This window comes from Callithrix jacchus, chromosome 11, assembly GCF_049354715.1.
Source record: "Callithrix jacchus isolate 240 chromosome 11, calJac240_pri, whole genome shotgun sequence".
Lineage (NCBI taxonomy): Eukaryota > Metazoa > Chordata > Mammalia > Primates > Cebidae > Callithrix > Callithrix jacchus.
The window spans coordinates 123469937-123492925 of NC_133512.1; the positions used below are offsets into that span (position 1 = coordinate 123469937).

A 22989-nucleotide genomic window follows, 5' to 3' on the forward strand; every position below is an offset into this window, starting at 1 on the left:
TAACATATGGAATGGAATGTAGAAATGCAGTAAGTTCTTGTAGGGGGAACATAGCTCTGCTCTTTCCTCTGAGGTCCTGCTCTTTCATCTTTAGCCTGTCTCCTAAATGACACAGTAGAATAAAAGGCCTTGGCATCTTTCCTTTGCTAACCCCCATGTGGTATGAAGGGGATTAAATTTGCAGAGTTTCCTGAGGCTCTTCCTCATGTTACCTGTTCAGTATTCTCTCCAAATTAGAAGGCATTAATGAGACATCTCAGCATTTCATTAACTCACTCTTTCTTCAGTGCTAGGTGCTCAGTCTTCCCTCCAAATTAGAAGGCATTAATGAGATATCTCAGCATTTTACCCAGGCTTGAGTGCAGTGGTGCAATAATAGCTTATTGCAACTATGATCTCATAGGCTCAAACTATCCTCCTGCCTCAGCCTCCTGAGTAACTAGAACTATAGGCACATGCCATTACACCTAGCTACTTTTTTAAATTTTGTAGTAGACATGAAATCTTGCTGTGTGGCCCACTTCAGCCTCCCAAGTAGCTGGAAACAGGTACAAGCCACCACACCTGGCTAATTGTTTAATTTTTATGTTTTGTAGAGATGGTGTGTTGCTAGCTTGTCCAGGCTGGTCTCAAACTCCTGAGCTCTAGCAAGCCTCCTACCTCTGCTTCTCAAAGTTCTGAGATTACAGGAATGAGCCATTGTTCCAGGTGAGTGGATTTCTACAAGGGGAGTTACTGGGTCAAAAGGTATGAACTTCTGTTTTTCAAGATTCTTGATACGAATGCCAATTTGCTTTTCATATTTGTTATATTTCAAAATATTCTTCTGAAAGTTCATGTCAGAATTCCCAAACTGAATTTATTGCAGTGGGTTTCAGAAGAAATGGAAACAAATCGGTCCAAGAAACACAGAATCGTTCATCTGAATATGTAAGCTACCAAGAATGGGAAGGATTTGGTGCCAAAATGGTATGAAGGTTGCACTCAGTGAGGTCTGAAGAGATCAGTTCTGAAACCTGATGAGAATAAGATGGGTCCTGAGACAGTTATGTGGTCTTCAGGAGCAGTCACCAAGAAGGAAATGTGAGGTATCACAAAGCATTCCAAGCTGACAACATGTTAACTGGGTCTATAAAAAGTGCTTCAAGATAGCACTCTTCATTTTTTTAAAATTCTTGTAAACTCTGTAAGAAGCAAGTCTATTAGCACCCTTTTTCCAACAGCCTGACTCACTTCATGCTTCTGTGTCCCCATTTTGCTAAATTCTCTCAATATTTCAAACTTCTTCCTTACCTACTATGGTGATCTGTAATTACCAATCTTTAATGTTAGTGTTGTGTCTTAGAGTTCAAAAAACCACACCCATATATGACTTAAATGTGTGTGTTTTTTGGTTGCTCCATCGAGTAGCTGTTCTGTCTCTCTCCCTCTCCTCTGGCCTCCCTATTTCCTGAGATACAACAATGTTGAAATTAGGCCAATTAATAATGCTACAAGGCCCTTTTGAGTGTTCATGTGAAAGGAAGAGTTGCAAACCTCTCACTTTAAAACAAAAGTTCACTAAAGGTTTGCCAATTTGTTGATCTTTTCAGAGAAACAACTCTTGGTTTCATTGATTTTCTTTATTGATATTCTGTCTACCTCTTTCCTAATCTTTATTATTTCTTTTCTTCTGTTTGCTTTTGGTTTAGTTTTCTTTTTTCTAGCTTCACACCTCTAATGAAAGACCTCACCTCTTCCAACTCATTCTCTTCAACTGTTGCTAAAGTTGTCTGTGTATCTGAAACACAAATTTGATGTTGTCATTTGGCAGCTTAAAAGTCTTATCATTGTTCCCATTCCTTACAAAGTAAAATTCAAATTTGTAGAATGGCAGACGACACCTTTCATGATCTTAACTAGTTTACCTTAACAATCAAATCCAACTTTCCACTCACATAAATTCACCTGGAATTTATAGATATATTTTTAACCTCTTTTCCTTTGTACTTGTGTTTTTCTCAATTTGTTCTTTTCTCCTACTGACTTCTTAGAAAATGCCTTCTTTAACTCCAGGCACTCACACTTTTTAGTTTTCCTTTTCCCTGCTACCATCACACTTTGCACCAACTTCTTTTAGAACAGTTACCAAATTAGTAATTAATACACACCTTCTTCGTTATTATGTGAATTGCAGGATGTGAAATCCCATTTTAGAAATTATGTCCCAGTAACTGACACATAGTGAGTGCTCAGTGTTTGTGGAGGTAGGAAAAAGTGGTAAGGTCTGATATTACTACAATTGGAAAAATGAGAAAATGGATGCTGTACTTCAGCCAGTGAAATCGAAAACAGCGATGGAAAATGACCTCACACTGCATACAGCTTTGGTTCGTAAGACACAGAGAATACTGATATCCCTGTGCGAAGAACTAACTTTTGCTGTTGAGAGATCAGTTCAGAGGATGCTCAAGCTCCGTTACCATCTTCGTTTTACTAAACTGAGAAAGGAAGATTGAGAAATAGATCCGCGGTTAAACAGAGTGCAGGTTCCTACGGCGACTGGAGTTTTTTTGTAGTTGGGGATGTTTCCCTCGATCTTTGGGCAAGCCGTAAGCATTGGCAGGGACAGGAGCAGACACCTGAAAACCCTTTCCCCAGTGGTCTTCAAGCTTAGCTTTTGGCTTGTGGGCCCATCGCGCGAGCGTCGATTGTTGTCTTTTAGGATGGGCGGAGCAGAGTCTTTGCTCCTTTGGAGATCCTGAGTGGGTAGAGCTAAGCTGTTTCCAGGGTGACAGAGCGGAGACCTCGGTAGTCGACTGAGCACGTCTGATCTTTGTTCCCAGAGGGCTGTGCGTCATCGACTCGTCGGCGCTGTCATGGCGGGTGTGCTGAAGAAGGTGAGCCGCATGGGGGTCACGGTGGGAATTTAGTTTGTGGGGGTAGACAGCACGGTAGCCCCACTTCCCGCGGGTGTTGACCCTCACTGTCGCAGGCTTGGCGGTCCTTTAAAGAGACATGTTCTGTATGCCCTACCCGATAGGACAGGTTAGTGGCTCCGCTCGGAGAGTCAGAGAAAAAGCTCCCAACAAGCGAGACTGAGAGACTAGTGGCTGGCTTTAGACCAGCTTTAGCCAGGGAATTCGTGGTTTTGTATTTCCTTAGCGTGCGGAACGTATGGAACCCGTAGTAAACAGCATGAATCGTGTTTTGTCTTTGAACAGACCACTGGCCTCGTGGGATTGGCTGTGTGCAACACTCCACACGAGGTATGTACCTTGGTTCTTTCTTCGTTCCCGAGTTCCCAAGGAAAACCAAATCCCCGTCACTTTGCTTATTGCAAGATTAATGGGATTCAGATATTTTAAGCCTTAAGTTACAACCCGCGTGAGCTCTTGAGACACAGATGCTATCCACCTACTTCGTTCATCCGATGCCACATTTTTGTTTATTTTTGCCATGACCTCTTTATTAAGCGAGTTTTCTTGTTGGCTTTTTCCTTGACATTCTCGTCGCTTCACTTATACGTGCTTTTATCAGCGACACCTTAAATTTTTGTTTCCATTTTCCACCTTTTCTCTCCGCCTCGCTGTTTCTTGCTTAGGTAAGTGGGATTACGTGTATTTGAGCTTAATGAAGGTACTGCTCCCCTTTTTCTTCTGTTAGGTCTTTTCCATCTGTATTCACAAATGCTTTTGTCAAAAAAAAAAAAAAAAAAAGAAACCAAAAACAACAAAAAAAAAACCCACAAAATTTTTTGATCCTTCTTGTTCCTTCTATAATCGCACCATTTCTCTCACTTCATAGATAAAGGAGTTATCTCTCTTTTCTCGAGTTTCTTATTCATCCTTGAATGCACTCAGTCCCTTTTGGCGAGAACTGCTCTTTTCAAGGTCACCAGTGATCTTCATGCTGCCAAATCTAATGGTCAGCTCATATTTCTCACCTTCATTGACCTAATAGCAGTGTTTTTTTGTTTTTTGTTTTTGACACATTTGACACTTTTTCCATCATGGGATTTTTTTTACTGGGCTTCAGGACACTCCCAGTCTTCTGGTTATTTCCCCTACTCTTTGGCTTTCTCTTTTACTGGTTATTTCTATTATGCCCACTTTAAAATTTGAGTCATTTGGGATTTAATTATTGGACCTTTTCTTTTGGACCTGTACTCAGTCACCAAGAGAGAGCAAATCCAGATAGAAAATGGTTTTAAATACCACCTATACACTGATAACAGATTTCCATGTTTAATATTTTCTGACTGAGGTTGACTATTAGTAACTGAAACCTTGAAAAATGAAACCACAGACGGGCAAGGGGGAGCTACTGTATTCTAACCAAATGCTGTCCAGTAAAAATCGAGCCTTAAATGTAAGCCATGTTTGTATGTAATTTAAAGTTATCTTGGACTAATTTTTTAACGAGGAAAAAGGTAAAATTTAATTATTTACCCTAATACATCTAAAATACTGCCATTTCGGTATATAATCAAAAAAATTAATGATATTTTATCGTGTTTTCTTCATACTAAATTTTCAAAGTCTGGTATCAGTTTGGACTAACCACATATCAAGTGCTCAATAGACATAATTAACTAGTAGCTAGTGTTTTGGACAGCACAGTTCAAGAAAATAGAACTATATGCCACTTCCCTTTATTTTCTGCCATTCAATTCTATGTATTCTGTATGTAATTGCCTTTTCCAACATGTTTAACTTTCTGTGATCTACCATCCCTCTGGTTCTATCTTAAATGCTACCTTTTTGAAATGTGAACCTTCTCTGGTCTCGGCTGAAGTGAATTCTTCTGTTACAGAAAAGTAATGCCAATACTTAGTGACACAATGTGTACCCGGTACTGTTCTAAGTTATATATACCCTATGAGGCAGTATTATTATTATTCCTGTCCTACAAATGAGGAATGAAGGTACAGAGAGGGAAGTAACTTGTCCAGTGCACTTAAGGAGTGGGGCCAGTATACACTCAAGCAGTTAGATTCCGGTTAGCACACCCTTAATTGCTGCTAAGTATTATAATATCTCTTTGCTCTCTGTATTTCCTCATCCCTGCCAAACGCAAACTTATTTTTTCTTTTTATCATTTTTATTATTTTTCTTCTTCTATATATTATCCTTTGATATGGTTTGGCTCTGTCCCCATCCAAATCTCATTTTGAATTGTAACTTCCATAATCTCCACATGTCATGGGAGGTAATTGAATTATGGGGAGGGTTTTTCTTGTGCTATTCTTGTGATAGTGATGAAATCTCATGAGATCTGGTGATTTTATAAAGGGCAGTTCCCCTGCACATGCTGTCTTGCTTGCTGCCATGTAAGATGTTCTTTTGCCTCTCTTTCACCTTCTGCCATGATTGTGAGGCCTCTTCAGCCATGTGGAACTGTGAGTTCATTAAACTTCTTTTTCTTTATAAATCACCCTGTCTTGGGTATGTCTCTGTTAGCAGCATGAGAACAGACAAATATACCCTATAGTACCTTAAATGTATTGGAGTGTGATCCATGTCCAGCCTATCTTTATATGCAAACAGTGTAGTATTGTGCATGGGAGTACTAAGTACATTTTGCCACTGGTAGTGACTGTCTGGGGCTGGTTGAGTGGTGGTAAAAATAATTTACCGAGATAGTTGAGGTAAGTAAAGGCAGATTTGTTAGAGAAAGTATGAAAATACGTTGCAAAAAAGCTACTGGCAAATCAGCAAAAGAGGAGCTGACTGCAAGTGACAAAGGTTTGCTGGGGTTCTTAAAAGATGGTGCTTGTGCTGTGTGCTGAAGAAGTCTTCATGCAGTACTGATAACACCTTGGTTGCAATGAGCTAACTTGCATTTTTCTATCAGGCGAGGGTCTGGTGATAGCTGGGCACAGGAAGATTGTGAGTTATTTGTGCAGGAGGACTGTGTCCTGGACCATGAAGAAAGGCAGACTTATACCTTATCTGCTTTTAATTTTTGCTTTCCCCTATTCTTTTATTAAGCCCGCACACATTTTTTTATTGAAAAAAAAAAAAAAGATTGCTCTTTAGGAGAAGCGTTTGTATACTTATAATTATTGAAAGACTTATACCTTGAAGGGATCTTGTCTTGTTGTTTTGACTGTTCTGGTTTATACCTGTATTTTAGCATAATGATTAATAGGTATTGTTTTAGTGACATAAGTGTCCAAGTTTGGATGATAAACTAAATGTTTACCCTGTTCATAACATTTTTTCTTTTATTTGTTCTATATTAAGCATTCCCTGTTTTCATCTGTATTTCTCTAGAAACTGATATATTTTTGTTAGGAAAAATGAATACGAAAATTAAAAACCTGAATTTTAGATCAGATTAAAACTTAATTAAAATGCTATATTAAAACCTAGTATATGCATTATATATTTAAATTGGAGAGGATAGAAAGTATTTATAAATTAACAGTTTAAATCAGAGTAAAACTTTTGCATTAAGATACTTTAAAAAAATTGTAATGCATTGTATATTTATAGTAGGAAGAAAGAATAAAATATATACTTACCAAACTTGAATTTGTAAATCCACTTTTTTTTTTTTGCTAAAATATTTTTTTCTTTTTCTTTTCTCTCTCTCTCCCCCCCCTTTTTTTTTTTTTTTGAGATCGGGTCTCATTCTATTGCTTAGGCCGGAGTGCAGTGTCGCAGTCTCTGCTCACTGTAACCTCTACCTCCCGACCTCAGGTGATCCTCCTGCCTTGGTTTCCTGTAAAACATTTTGTTAAAAATAGGATATTAAAAAGGTGTTTTAGGGAGTTGGGATTATGTGTGATGTACTTTCTTCTTTTTATCTGTGTGTACTGACTGCAGGGAACACATGATAAATGTGATGACCTGATGTTTATTATAGAACATAGTGAAAACAACATGCTGTAAAATAGAATGCACAAATGACTGTTAATAGGCTCCAGTAGTTATATCTGCACACAATGGTTGCAGAAATAGAAAAGGAATAAATACTTAGAACCCATGTCTTTTCACCAGGGCTTTCTACTGTTATATCCTTTCTAAAATTAAGAAGAAATGAGGTTAAAGGAACCCCACGTCAGTGGATAAAATGTTACGAGGAATAAGTTCTGGTGTTCTATTGCACAGTAGGATGACTGTAGTTAACAGAAATATGCTGTATTTCAAAATAGCTGGAAGAGAGGATTTCGAATGGTCACACCACAAAGAAAAACGTTTAAGGTGATGGATTTGCTTATTATACAACACATGCATATATTGAATCACTACATTGAAACCCATAAATACGTATCATTATTTTGTGTCAGTCAAAAATAAAACTTAAAAACCCATACAATTTTGATTATATGTTATCTGACAAGCTTTACATTAGTATAGTAAAGTACTCTATTATGGAACATCATATTAAATATATAAATAAATAATGGTTAAATATTCAGATTGCTTTTTAAGAAAAACAGTTCTTTGCCCCTTAAAAAGTGTGTGTGTGTATAAGTAAATTAAACTAGGTCTTAGCTTCTGTGACTGTCATACAATTTAAAATTAAATATTAAGAAAAAATAAAAATTCATTATATAGGTATTTACTACTTATGGGCTGTTGTAAGGGTCTGTCAAAACAATTTCTTACTAAGGGATTAACTTCTATACTGAAGTTAAAGTTCATTGTGCTTCAATACATTCTATGCATTAACTCAATTCTCTTGCCACTTTTCTGTTGAACCTTTTATGCGGACTTTATGTTGTAACACATTCATAATCAGAAGCAAGAACACTGAAGTATTATGACTATATTTACTTAAATTCGGTCATACTGATGTAATGCTTATATGTAAATGTTTATTTGTACAGAAATTTAAATAAGAAAAATTGAAAAAAAAAGAGAATTTTCAGTACTTAGGGCCTCACTTTGAAAAATACTGGTTCGGGCTGGGTGTAGTGTCTCACACCTGTAATCCCAGCATTTTGAGAGGCTGAGGTGGGCGGATCACCTGACGTCGAGAGTTTGAGACCAGCCTGGCCAATATGGTGAAACCCCATCTCTACTAAAAATACAAAAATTAGCCAGGCATGGTGGTGGGCGCCTATAGCCTATAATCGCAGCTACTTGGGAGGCTGAGGCAGGGGAATTGCTTGAACCCGGGAGGTGGAGGTTGCAGTGAGCTGAGATCACACCATTGTGCTCCAGCCTGGGTGACAAGAGTGAAACTCTGTCTCAAAAAAAAAAAAAAAAAAAAGGAAAGAAAGAAAGAGAAAGAAAGATAGATACTGATTTACTAAATGATTTGATTTCCAACAAGGTCATTAGCAATGAGTTCGTTTTGTTTATACTTGTTATCATACACTTGACTTATCTAGAACTTGTTATACATAGAAAATACAGAAAGTTCCCATATTTATATACAGGTTTTTCCTAAGTTGTAAAGGATGTAGATAGGGCACAGACATAAAGAAGTCACAGCAAAGACGAGTTAATTAAAAAAAAAAAACAGAAGAAAGTTTTATTTGTTTTGCCTATGAGTCTTATTCCATTAAATCTTTGGTAATATTTTAGCCTATGGATATTTGTATGGTTTGTCTTTTCAGAGGCTGAGAATATTGTACACAAAGATTCTTGATGTTCTTGAGGATATCCCTAAAAATGCAGCTTATAGAAAATATACAGAACAGATTATAAATGAGAAGCTGGCTATGGTTAAAACGGTAAGTAGCTAAATCAGTTTTCTTGGATTTGTGGTATCCAGTGTAACATTTAACCAAAAAATTTGGTTCCTAATTTTTTGAATATTCAACACACTTTTCTTCTACTCTTCTTCCTTCAGTGCTCTTTTCCCATCTTTGCTCCCTTTTATTCAGCAAACTCTTGTTTAGTGAGTGTTTTCTATATGCAGGGCTGTAGAATATATTGTAGTTTGACACTAGGATAGGGCCCTTCCTTGAAGTAACATTGTAGCTGTTGCTTTTACCTTTCTTCTCTATTTAGTCCTTTTGCTACTTATCTGTGGTTATATCAATCTTGATCTCCTTTTTCTAATCTTAGAGAACAATAAAAACAAAAAAAGGGCATTTTTTTTCAATGAAAACTGTCCAAAGACTAGACTGTTACTAAGTAGCAGTTAATAAAAGACTAGACTGTGATTCATACCAAACTATATTGCACTATTGTTAAAATTTCACACAAGCAATCATTTCATGGACTTTTAGTAATTATCTAAAATAGCGTTAAGAAATCCTGAAGGTGTAAGTGACTCTAGTCACATATATTTCTTTTTATTAGATTACCAGACTATATAGTTCAAAGAGAATTCCTGTCTCCTCTTAGATACACAACAAAACAATGCCGTTTGTATTATATTGTATTTTGTATTGTGTTATATGATGGATCTCTGTCTGTTACCCAGCCTAGAGTGCAGTGGCATGATCACAGCCAGTCTCAAGCAGTCCTCCTACCTCAGCCTCCCAAGTAGCTGGGACCGCAGGCACTCATCACCATGCCCAGCTAATATTTAAAATTTTTTGTAGAGGCAGAGTTTTCACTGATCTCGAACTCCTGGCTTCAGTGATCTTCTTACCTTAGCCTTCCAAAGTGCTGGGATCACAGGCATGAGCTACCTGCACCGGGTGCCTCTCCCATTTTATCATCATCTTTCAAATAGCCTCAAATGTTTTTAGCTTGTTGCTATCTTAAAAGAAAAAACTATATGCTTATATTTTCCTTTACTTATTCCCCTATTTTTCTGTTTTCTCCCATAGCCAGTTTCAACCAAAGAAGAGTTTACCCTCTTACTTCTTTACTTACTGGTTCTAAAATGCTTTTCTCTGTTGTTTATACCGCCTTATAACTAATTGTTCTGTTTGTAATTTAATTATACTTCATTACATGCTCCACCACACAGACAATAATCAAGTGATTTTTTTCAATATGTAAATCTTATGATGGTACAGTTGTCACTTGGTATCTATGAGGGATTAGTTCTAGGACTCCCATGGATATCAAAATACAGGGATGCTCAACTTCTTTATATAAAATGGCATGGTATTTGCATATAACCTGTGCACATCCTCTTGTATACTTTAAATCATCTCTATGTTACTTATAATACGTACAATGTAATGCTTTGTAAGTAGTTATGGTGTATTTTAAAAATTGCTGTATTGTTGTTTTTATTGTGTTTTTAAAAAATATTTTCCACCTGGAGTTGGTTGAATCCATTCTTGGTTGAATACACAGATGCAGATCTTGAGGGCCAGCTGTACTGTCTAGCATAAAATCTTAATGTGATTTTCTGTTCAGTATTTCTCAAAGGCTGAGTTTAAGGATTTTTGTTGAGCTGCTTGTATGAAACTTACTTAGCTACCTTTATGTGTATGATTTTGATGTAGGATGGCCATGTTTGGGAACCATTGTCTTAAAGGGATAACGTCCTTAGCATGGTATAGAAAGCCCTCCAAGTTCTGGCTCTTAGTTATTTTCTCAATCCTATCCTGTTGCTTCCTGTATACTAACTGTATACTGTATACTTAAGCAGTACTAAACTGCTGGCAGTTCTGTGGTTTCCATGCATATTTTTTCTGTTCATTTGTATTTTCTCATTTCCAGGAATGCCTTTATCTTGTCTGGTAGTTCTTGTTTTTTCCTCATAAGCCATCACTTCCTCTGTGAAATCTTTTCTTACTTTCTTAAGTAGAGTTCTACAACTTCCTTACTCCTTTCCATTGTACCTATCATACTGTATTATGCCTCCACCAACCATAAGCTACTTGTGAATGATGCTGGATTCAACTTTGTACCCTAAGAATCTAGCATAGTATCTGGCACGTAAGATTCCTTAGAAATGTTTCTTTATCCAAAAGGCTAGATACAACCCCAAACACTTGATAATAGTTGTATCGCTGATTCCTGTTTTTGGTAAAATTGTCACAGACTTTTAACCCTGCATAGAGTCACACACAAAATCTTCAGTGAATATTGCCATGATTATAAAATATCTATTTACTAAGCCTAAAGTGGAAATAAAAGTACCTTTTTTTTTTTTTTCAGATTATGACTAGGGAGATCAGTAATATCATTTTTGGTGAAAATATTGGTTTGCGTCCCTGTCCAAGATTTTCATCTTAGTTCTAATACTTAATTTGTGGAGTGACTTGGCATATTGCTCATTTTCTCTGTCTCAATTTCATCATCTAATACTTGGATATAATATTACCCACCTTCAACACTTTTTGTTAGAACTGAATGACGTAATGTATGTAAAAAGCTTAGTATAGTCACAAATATATAGTGAGCATTCAGTACATGGTACCATCTCAATCTTAATGGCATATGCCATTGGTGACTAAAAATCACATTATTCACTATCAGTAAGACAAATTTTGAATTGTTCGCCTAACACAGGCTTTTTCTAAATTGAAAGTGTTGTTGATACCTTCTTTACTTTCACTCTCCTGAGTCTTTTGTTTTTGATTTTTGGTCTTATATCTGAGTTAATTCCCTGTTAAATAATCTGTCTTAAACATGCTCATTTACTTTTTCCCCTCTTTTCCCTCTTTGAACTGTGTTTTAGTTATTCACTTATTTAGCCAAGAAACATTTATTGAATGACTGTTAAATGCCACGTGTGGTTCTAGGCATGGAGGCTTGTGCCTAGTTGGCAGTGAACAAAACAGATAAAAATCCTTGCCTTCTTGGAGATTACATGTTAATGATGGGAGACCGAAAGAAAAAAAAAAAGTAAAAATTGAGTAAAGAAGTACCTAGTGTGTTACAAAATAGTAAGTGCAGTGAAGAAAAATGAAACAAGGAAAATATGTGCCATGGGGGGGGATGGGGGATGTTATAATATGTACTAATTTCCTATGGCTGCTGTAATATTTCCACAAACTTGGTGGCTTAAAAAAATATAAGTTTATTCTATTAGATTTCTGGAGGCCAGAAGTTGGAAATCAATATCAGGGACCCAAATCAAGGTGGTGGTGTTAGGGCTGTGCTTCCTTTGGAGGATATGGGGTAGAATCTGTTCTTGCCTCTTTCAGCTTCTGGTGGCTTTTGACATTCATTGGCTTGTGGTCTCATCACTGCAATTTCTGCCTTTGTGGTTACATTACCTTTCCTTTTCCGTATGTAATATCCCTCTGCCTCTCTCTTATAAGGACACTTAAAATTGCAGTTAGGGACTATATGGATAATTCAGGAAAATTGCCCCATATCAGCATCCTTAACTTGATCATATTTGTGAAGTCTTTGCTGTATAAAGTTAACAACCACAGTTTCCAGAAATTAATACATGTATATCTTTTGTGGTATTATTTATCCTATCACAATATAAATTAGTAGTTATTAATAAGAAGGTGTTATTTGAGCAAAGATTTGAAAGGTAGTGAAGGAACCAGCTATGCAAATACCCTGGGCCATCCAGCAGATACTCTGAGGCAGTAACATATCAATCTTGTGTTGAAAAACAAAATGTATTTATTTTTCTCCCTCTTTATTCCACTTATGGGCCAGAAAAATGGCCTGAAATGGCAAAGATTTATTTATGTACGTGGGTTTATTTACAGAGCATAATTTCTGGCTCAAAAAGCTCAGTTAGAAAATAATTCAATATCTTCGAATGTTCTAGGTGCTATACTTACTAAAATTTTGTTTTTAAAAACTTTTATTAAAGAATGATGTACATTAAAAATGTGTAGAAAAAAATGACTTTTCCAGAACAATAAAACTCTTGCTTCTTCCCCTTCAATTTACTACGTGTAAAGTTAATCACTATGTGGACTTCTTTTTGAATTTTATAGAAATGGAATCATTAGTATGTACTGTCTTGTATGTACTGTATTCTGGCTTTTGCTTAATACCGTGGTTAAGAGAATCATCTATGTTATTGCATACAGTTTATTTATTTTTATTACTATATAGTATTATATCCAAATATTATAATTAATCCATTATATTACAGATGGTCATTTCGGTTGTTTCTAGTTTGGGGCAGTAATTTGTGCTGCCATGAATATTCTCAAACATGTTTTTTAAAAAATATATTATGCATTTCTGTTCGATGTTATGCCTAGGAGTCTACTTTCTAGGTCATAGGATAGCATTTATTTTTAATTCTAATGCTCTCAGAGGAAATACAGGAAACAGTAAGAAAGCAAAGTGGTATTTTAACATTTGTTTTAGAAAAGACTGAATTTGACATCGTATTTCTGTCCCTTGATCAGCATGTCAATAAACATTTAGCACTTTTCAATATTAAGACAAAAAAAGCAATAAAATAGCAGAGATGAAATGAATTTTCACCAAATATTTAGTAAAAAGTAAGAATATGATGAAAGAAAAATTAAATTTTTTAAGCATATTTTTATATGGAATTTTAAAATATAGGATATCAAAACATTCAGATAGTATGTTTGTTTAATTTTTTTTTCCCCTTGAAATTATAGGAACCAGATGTTCAAAAATTAGAAGACCAGCTTCAAGGTGGTCAATTAGAAGAGGTGATTCTTCAGGTAAAGAAATAATTGACTATTTTGGTGTTTGGTTTCAGATTTTCATTTTTAGAAAGAGGCATATAACTGACATTCTCAGAATGAAAGGAAAACTAAATTTCCTTATTTATATCAAATCATCAAATATGTAAGACTAATCACATATAGAAAATGTGTTGTTTTTAATGTGTATGTTGATTAAGTATTGTTGATGATAGCACGAATTTATGAGCCTTCTGTTAGAAGCCTGGAGTTTGACACTGCTTTTTTGTTTTTGTTTTTTTGAGATGGAGTCTTGCTGTGTATCCCAGGCTGGAGTGCAGTGGCGCGATCTTGGCTCACTGCAACCTCTGCCTCCCAGGTCCCGGTTCAAGCAATTCTCCTGTCTCAGCCTCCCAAGTAGCTGGGATTACAGGCATGAGCCACCATGCGCAGCTAATTTTTGTATTTTTTAGTAGAGACGGGGTTTCACCATGTTGGCCAGTCTGATGATCTTGAACTCCTGACCTCATGATCCGCCTGCCTTGGCTTCCCAAAGTGCTGGGATTACAGGCATGAGCCACCGTGCCCGGGCTGACACTCCTTTAATTTAATCATCATGTTCTCCTTGGCCTACCCTTAGTTTAAATTGGTAGCACAAGATTATTGTTGTTTTAATGAAAGAAAAACTGTATTTTTGTATCTTAGTTTAAAATTATATAGTTGTATCTTATTTTAAGAGTGTGGCATATTTTTAGTAGGGTAAAATACAGACATTTTGAATTGTAAAATTAAAATGTACTTTTATTTTTAGTTTTGGTTTTTGGAGCATTTGACCAAGTTAAAAAACAATTGCATAGTATATTTGAGAGCTTAATTCTATATTATTTCCCAAACACTAACCCTGACAAAAAATATTGAGTAGTAAAATATAAGCATGATTATGAAGAGACTGAGATTAGAAAAATTATTAACATTATTAATTACATTTAGAATAGTTAAATCTTAAATTACTCTGTTGGGAAATTTTCTTCACCTCTCACTGTACCTGCTACTTATACAAGAGAACAAACCCTGCAGCTTAGTTTTGTTTAACCTGAATTTCAGTTCTTTTCCTTTGATCATAGGTAGCTTATAGAAACAGGTAGGTTACTGATGTAAACAAGCTGGATATATACTATTTTGAGTATTCCATAGTTGATTTTTAAAGCATCTATGGGAAAATAATGATGCCTTTTTAATTAAGTTTTGTGTCTTTTTCCAATTGCTAGTAAGGTTAAACTTTATATTTTATAAATTATATCATTAATATTTTTACTCTGTCATTTAGTCTTTGTGTTATTTATATATATGTTCTTTATATAAGATATTAGCCTTTAACTTTTATGACACTAGCCTGTTTTTGCCTCTCAAATGGGTTTCTTTTTTCCCCCCGTATGTAGAGGTTTTCAGATTTTTTTTATTTGGTGAAATTTTGTTGTTCCACATCCCCACCACCCCCATATTTTAGGTTTAGAATGTCTTTGTCTTATAAGCAACTGATAAATATTCAATTGTTTTATTTAGTTTTTATTTCTTGTATCTTTTTTCAAATATAACCCTTTCTAATGTTTTCTTACTGTTGATTGAAGGACAGATAAAAGGAAATATTGGGTAATATTGAAGATTAGGGAGGTATATCAACAACAGACATGATACACCAAATCAAAAGAATTGTTAGATGGCTCTGGAAAAAGAGGAATATAGTATTCAGACAGCTTTTTATCAATGCAGACTGTTTCAGTTATTCAAAGGCCTGTTTACCTAGCCTTTATATTCATTTATCAGGTTGACTATGGTACTAGATACAGTATTATGGGAACTTGCTGCAAACCTTATACTGTTGTCCTATACCTACCTATTTCTCTTTTCTGTACCCCTGATTTCACTTTGATCATGACTTTTATTTAGTTGACATATTAATTTATTATGGAATTAAGTTTTAAGGCATATAAAGTATTTTTAAGTCAGCTGCGCAGTTCCCCACATTCTCATGGCCACTATTAAGGGTAAATTAATTTTAGTAATTTTTTTTAACCCACTGTATCTATGTTATTTAAAAATATAATCATAAAAATATTGAGATATTATACATTTTTTAATGTGAAGTCATCAAAATCTGGTATGTATTTTACACTTTGCAGCACATCTGAATTTGGACTAGCTGCATTTCAAGTCCTCAGTAGCCATTTATGGGTAGTGGCTAACATACTAGACAGTCCCATTTCTAGATGGATAGTATGACATTGTGTCAGAAGCCAGAGAATAAGGAGGAAATAGGCATCAGGGGCCAGGTGCAGCTGGGTCCAGTTTCCTGAAATATAGCTGATTCTCAATGATGAATGAGGGCTAGATCCCCTCCTCAAGCCCCCCAATCCCTGAAGGAGATTGAGAAAGCACTGGATGTTCAAGAGACCCAGGGCCGAAGGTGGTCAGGGAAGCAGCCATCCTTAGGAAATATTTTATCAGTATTTAAATTATTTTCTCCTTTTGACATTAGTAATATTTCTACCCTGATTTCCAGTCATCTCCCCTTTAACTGATTGTTTTTCTTATAGTTGCTCGTAAACAGATTAACTTTTGGGACCGCTGGCATAAATGGGACATTATCTTTTAACCGTAGAATAATAATAACCTCTAATATAATCTGAGCACCTATTCTGTGTTTGAATTTCTTCTCTAACATCTTAACAGGTGTTTAATAATTCATCTTATAGGTTGGCTAGAGTTGGCATAGGTCTTTATTGTTGTAGAAAAAATATGAAATAAAAAGGTATTTAAAATGTGTTTGTTTATAAGTTGTGTTTGAAAGGAAAAATTAAATGAAATATAATTTGATTAAGGATTTTATTCAGTTAGTAAATATTTATTATACATTTATTGTGTTCTGCGTTCCACAGATCACTGTTTTATAAACTCTGGATCTCAAGTGACTGTGAGTCATGGAATCAATTAGATGGATAGTGATTAGCATTAAAAATATACAATAGAAAAAAAAAGAGTATATCGTTGCTTGTAAAGATAATGATTTAAAAAATTTTAGTTATATATTTGTATTGTGGAATCCATAATAAAACATGTTTTCCTTACTGTGGGTAAAGTTTGAAAGCCAGTAACATAGATGAAGAGACGTATTTCTGATTCTCAAAAACCTTGTGAAACATTAAGAAAAAAACTCACCAACTAAACTTTTAAACACTGTAGCTGATTTCAAATAGAAGACATCAAAAGATATCCTTTCTTACTCCTGATTGTGTAGCTGTGAGAATGAAGGTAATTTAACTACTTAACATTCAACTTATGATGATGGAATAGATTGAGGTATTAATATGAAATAGTAACTGATAATTAAGATGCGGTTGTTCTGATAAATACCTGTTGAAGAGTAAAATCCAGTGATCTTTTAAAAAATTTGTATTAACAGGCTGAACATGAACTAAGTCTGGCAAGAAAAATGGTGCAGTGGAAAACATGGGAGCCATTAGTGGAAGAACCTCCTGCCGATCAGTGGAAATGGCCAATATAATTATTAAGTGATTTTGGTGGGTTGATGGGAAACTGATGTAATTAAATATTCTGTTCTATTAAGAGCATGTTCATTGACATAATCAAGAAAACTGATATAGAAAATATCTAGGAAACTTAAAATTAGTGATTATGGTAATTCGGTCATGTGAATCCATTTTTGATTTGTAAAGTAGTCACACAAATTATTTCAAAGATATTTCTATGAACAGAGACGTCATGGGAAGATTTGAGAATTAATCAGAAAAATTCCTACAGATCTTCAGTATAGAGGCCATAATCAAAAAGTAAAGTTTCTTTAGTAGTATGTTCAATATATCATTCATTTTAAAAAATTATCCTGAAGAAGAAAAGAAAAGGTCCTTAATTATTATGGTCTAAACAAATTTATAGATCACTGTTTGAGGTAAAAAATGAGTGATATTTTCAAATGTGATAAAATGGCACAAATGACTTAATAAAATTTGAAATTATGGTTAACCTTAACTGTGATCTTACGGACGTAAAGTAAAATTTAAATATATAGTTATATATTGATTACAAAATCCATAATGCCATTTTGTTTTAGTCATTATTTGAATTATACCATTTACTCTGTTTTCTTAGTCTTAATTTTATTACATTTTGTTGTTACTATATTTGAAAACCATCAAATTAGAATACGTTGTACAGTTGAAGAAATTGACTTGGTACTTGAAAGAAATATTTTCCACTGCATAGAGGTACTTGGAAAAACTTTTCCTTTTGTTGTATTTGTGTAAGTTAGCTTTCTGGCCCATAGCCTTTTAATTTTTTAATCAACCTAATTACATCAGGATAGAGGTAGAATTTCTGTAAAAGAAGAGACATTAAGAGTTCCTGAAATTTATATCTGGCATATGGGTAGGCTTATATTCAAAACATCTTAGTCATATGACTATAAATTCAAAGTGGAATCACTAAGTAGTTTGCAGTGCGTTTCTAATATAAGTGTAGGTGGGTATCAAAACAAGACAAATGCTGTTCAGGGAAAGAAGTTGGCAAGGTTAAATTTAAACAAAAATAAAATTACATGTGTTTTTGCCTTTTCTTCCTAGCTCTTTGTCATTTCTAAATACTTGGTTAAATTTAAATTGATATCTCTTTCCTTCATAGATAATATACTTTTGTGTGTGTGTTTAACCACATTTGCTTAGAATGAGGAAAAAATGGTATTTTTCTTCTTTCCAGTATACTTCTCCCCTCATAGAGCTGTAACATGAATACTAAATAAATATTAAATAAGGTAGATTCTTAAGAGGTTAGAGTGCAAGAAGTCTCCTTCTGGTGGGGAAATGTTAGAGTGGGAGTTAGAAGCCCGGGGGTTCTCATTCTCATGGTTCTAGTATCGTTAACTCAGTGACTAAATTGAGACAAGTTTCTCAGAATGGCCTATATCTAATGCTGTAAAAGAAGTAGAATATGATTTATAACAACATTTTCATTTCTAAACATTTCTTGAATATGTATTTATTAAAACATGATCCTAAAGTGTGTTTGCATAGATACTTTCAAGGTAATTTTCTAGCCAACCATTTATTTTCAGATCCTTTGGGAAACACAGAAACAAAGAGGGCTTGCTGTGTTTTTGTCATACTGTCAGTCCCATTTCTGCCATGATTCTTGGGCATCTTTTATGTTTCACCAACAGTGTTACTAAACTTTGTTGCAAAATGGGATCTTACTGGTGTTTGCATTAGAAATGAATAAGTCATTGTAAAAATAATACTATAAAAATAATAGCTAATGTTTGTTGAGACTATAATATGAATGCCAGGCACCATTATATGAATGCCAGACAAATTTCACTCATTAAATGTGCACTGCAACTCTAAGAGTGATACTGCAAATTATCTTCATTTTCCAGATAAGAAACCAGAACCCCATGTAGTGTTCCCCTGCAGTTATGCAAGTTGGGGCTTTAGGGATGCTGAAACCAAGAGATGATTTAATAACAAATCCAAGGTCACATATCTAGTAAGATGTGAAGCTAGAGTTTGAACCCAGGCAGCCTGGTTCTAGAACTGATACTCCTGTTATGTTATTATTTATGACTGTGCTTGGGATGTTACTCCTGCCGGTGCTGTATGGACGGAACCAAATGAACCTAGATTCTGCTTGACTTTTTCCATCAAATATCTGTAAAGAACAAATACGAGCAGACGTAGTGAACTGGATTTCATTTTGTGCAAAGAGCTGCATATTGGTAATAGGCAGATTATATTAATGGGATAGGTATCTAAAAGGTATTATTGCAATTTGGTCCTTGATTCTTCCTCCTGTCTCAGTTGCTCACACGACCTTATACCTGATCGTTTTTCCTCCTTCAGTGTTTTCCCAGTTGCTTCCTATAAATGTCCAGGTTAAGTCTCTAGCAAATGAATCTTTTAATCAGGGATCTTCAGTGTTTTGAGTGGCTACTAAACTAATTTTAATAATTATCAGAATGGTCTACTTCAGTTCTCCTCATGGGTTTCATTTTAGTTAGTCACCATACTCCAGATACTTCAGAAGAAAGAGAAGCTAATCAGTCTTGAGCTTTGCTAAGAAAGAAGAAATGGCAACAAAGTTGATGTCCCCTCTCTCCCACCCTGGGACTTAGTGCCGACAATTCCAATTTCTTGACATTCTTTCCCGTGGGATGAAAATGACTTATATTTAGGATAACTAAATATAGCATAATTTATCATTCCACTTGGAATGATTTTGAGTGAAAATAGTTACATAAGGATAACAGATATACACCATGACTGTCCTGGGCTAATAGGATATGGCACCCTACTGGAGTAAGACTCAGGTCTCAAGGTTGCCCTCTTTCTTACACCAGTAGGATCAAGTAGTCTGTCATTGGAATAGAATGAATTGATGCCAGCAGTAGCAGTTATGTGCAGTCAGACCTCAAGTTTCATTGTGTTCTTTCACTCTCCCTCATTCTCCCCTCTCCTTCCCTTTCCCTCAGAATTGGGGGATGGAAAAAAAGGGAGCTTATATTTTACTGTCGATTTTCTAATCCCAGTCAGAGGAAGGAAGCTAATTAAACCAGTAACAATATTTATTAATGTATCTTTTTAAAGAAGGAGGTAACTATATAGGAAAATTCCTACACCTAGGCTGTCAGCTTTTTCTTCCCATCCTCTATGATTACATAAACCAACAGAAGTTGACACCCTATGCAAGTATGTTGTGGGGTATAGGATTAAATGCCAAATTGCTAAACGTAACGCGAGTATTTTGGATTTGCTGAATGCTGTCTTCCCATTAAAGCTAAGTGTTCAAGGGCAGGCGCAGTCACTCATGCCTGTAATCCCAGCACTTTGGGAGGCTGAGATGAGCAGATCACTTGAGGTCAGAAGTTCGAGACCAGCTTGGCCAATATGGTGAAAGCCAGTCTCTACTAAAAGCAAAAACAAAAAACGAAAAACTTAAGTGTACAATGAGATTGTAGCCTATGCTTCATCAATAGTTTAGTAGTGCCAATTATTTTAGAGAAAAGTAAACGAGAGGCTACCAGTTGGGTTTAGAGGAGATTGATGTTTTGTTTTAGACAAAATTCACAGGAAATCACAGTGGGAATATGATAAGGGGTTTGAATGATTGATGGGGACAGGAAGAATTTATTTGAGAGATCCTAGAGATGAACCAGTATTCTAGACAGTGAAGTAAAGTAGTGAGGAATGTAGTGATTTAGCATGGGTTATCATTAAATCCCAGTGTCTTGACATAAGTGTATTTTGTATTCATACTGCATGTCTAAGAACGTTTGGCAAGGAGTGCTCATGGATATACAAGGAATCCAGGCTGAGCATGGGACCATCAACACATATTTCCATGAACATCATGGTGCTGGGGAAATGGAACATGACAAATTACAAGTAGAAACGAAAGAAAACCAAGGTTAAAAAAATTTTTTGATTGCCACAAAATTTATGAATTGAACTTGCCAGTCATAGCTAATAATTTTCAAATTAATCTTCAGGTTTACATTAGCTATTTTTTTGTGGTACAATTAAATGTAATTTATGATAGATTGCCTTCTGAATTTGATTAAATGAAAAGCATTGCAGAGATTTCTATTTTGGTATTTCTCATGATCCTCAAGTGCTTTTATTTAGGTGAATCTTTTAGTTTTTCTAAAGAGTATTTTTTATTACAAAATATTGGCATTTTAATCTCTCTGTAACTAGAGGGTGAATTATTTTTCACCAGAGTAAAACAGGTCCACAATCCCTCATCTAAATTCCTAACTTCATAAATCTCTGAAAATAAAGCTTTTTCATAACTCACTTGGCAACCAACCTCATCTGAATTACGTGAGGTTATTTGTGGTATTTATCCCACTTTAATGTGAATATGAATATATTTTACCACAGATGTATCAATGTATTTGATTCTAAATTGCTTCCTCAGACCCTCTGAATGTGTTACATAATGTAAAATATACGCCCATATTTCCTTTCAGAAATCTGAAAAATTCTGAATATCAAACACATCTGTCCCAAAGGTTTCAGAAAAGGGAGTATGGACTTATATTTCCAGACTCTTAACAAGTTCACAAGGCAGTATTATGATCCAAATTTAATCCACATAGGCAGTTTTCAAAACGAAAATGTTCAGGTCCTTAGTTTTCTAAATTTTAATATTTAAAATTTCATTATTCATTTTAGCTTGGAGTAACAACGGGAAATATTTTGACATGCTTGATTTTATCAAGCCACTAGGTGGCATCTTTGTAAAAATAAAAGCACATCAAAAGAAATGTTTATAACATAAATAAATGCTGAAATGAATGAAAGTTGATGTTTCATGAGAAATACAAAGGCATTTGGTGCAATAAATCCTGAGAAAATGCATAATTTTATCGTGAAAAGGAAAATGGTATTGTAAAATTACTCTTCCACTTTTGGAGCTGAGAAGGTTTTTCCTATTGGTTGTTGTCATTCAGTTTAAACATACATTTATTATGTAACCAAACTGCATTTGTGTGTATGTGTGTGTATGTGCGTGTGGGCAGGAGTTTGATATGCTAGTAACCTTCCCATGTTCCACAGACTACCCAAGGAAGAATAACTATTAAGTTAGGTTCCTATTTAAGATTGAATTGTATAAAGTCATGCTCACAGCAAACTACAAACAAAAACAAAAACGAATAGTGAATATCAAGTCACATTTAACACTGCGAGACACTGGAAGTGGAAACACTGCTACCAGTTTTTCTTTCCCCATCTCCTGACTGGAATAAACTTACTGTTTGCATACAGTCTCTAACATGGAGAACAGTGAATGATAAATTTTAAAGAGGAGACCCAGAAAAGCGAATGTTTAAAATAAGTGGAATTTTAATTAGTAGCAGAATGTAAGATAAATTATGATTTTGGAGGTGGGAGTGGATGCCTGTTCATAAAATCTTACCTGCACACCTTTACACCTGACCTAGCCAACCAAGAAAGGCTAATGCTAGTGGTTACCTCAATGCGCAACTTTCCCCTTTCCTTTTCATGAATGTGTGGAAATGATTAAAATGCACTTACTTTTACTTAACATCATTATTAAAACAAAGCCAATTTTATCAGAAAATATGTATTTCACTATTCTAGTAAAAATATATTTTAAAACGAGATGACTAAAAAAATGGACACGACAAAGCTACTGGAGAGATGAGAGTGCAATTTCAGCAGAACAGTATAAATAAATAGAGGAAGACAATGAACATTTATGAATAAGGGAATGGACCTGTACTAATTTTATTAATCCTTTAAAAATATCAAAGCATATTAAACAGTAGCGTAATAGTGGTTAAAAATCTCGGACCTGGAGTTAAATTGCTTGGGCTTAATCCTGGTTCCTTCGTTAAACTTTGTATGCCTTAGTTTTCTCATTTACAAAATGTATCTAAAAGCAGTTTCTCCCTAATAAAATCGTTGTAAGGATTAAATTAGCAATCTATGTAAGGTGCTTCGTGACAATACCTAATAAATGTT

General features: G+C 35.0%; 1 protein-coding gene across 2 annotated transcripts; it reads left to right on the forward strand.

Moving 5' to 3' along the window:
- The first annotated feature begins 2835 nt into the window (after positions 1 to 2835).
- Positions 2836 to 18846, forward strand: NDUFA5 (NADH:ubiquinone oxidoreductase subunit A5). Of its 2 annotated transcripts, XM_002752061.6 has the most exons (5): positions 2836 to 2879; positions 3204 to 3248; positions 8555 to 8671; positions 13406 to 13471; positions 16893 to 18061. In XM_002752061.6, the coding sequence occupies exons 1-5, from the start codon at positions 2859 to 2861 to the stop codon at positions 16992 to 16994; spliced, it is 351 nt and encodes a 116-aa protein (XP_002752107.1). In that variant the 5' UTR covers positions 2836 to 2858; the 3' UTR covers positions 16995 to 18061. The 2 variants fall into 2 exon arrangements, with proteins under 2 accessions (XP_002752107.1, XP_078200007.1); XM_078343881.1 differs by lacking the exon at positions 8555 to 8671 and having other exon boundaries at positions 16893 to 18846.
- Positions 18847 to 22989: the final 4143 nt, after the last annotated feature.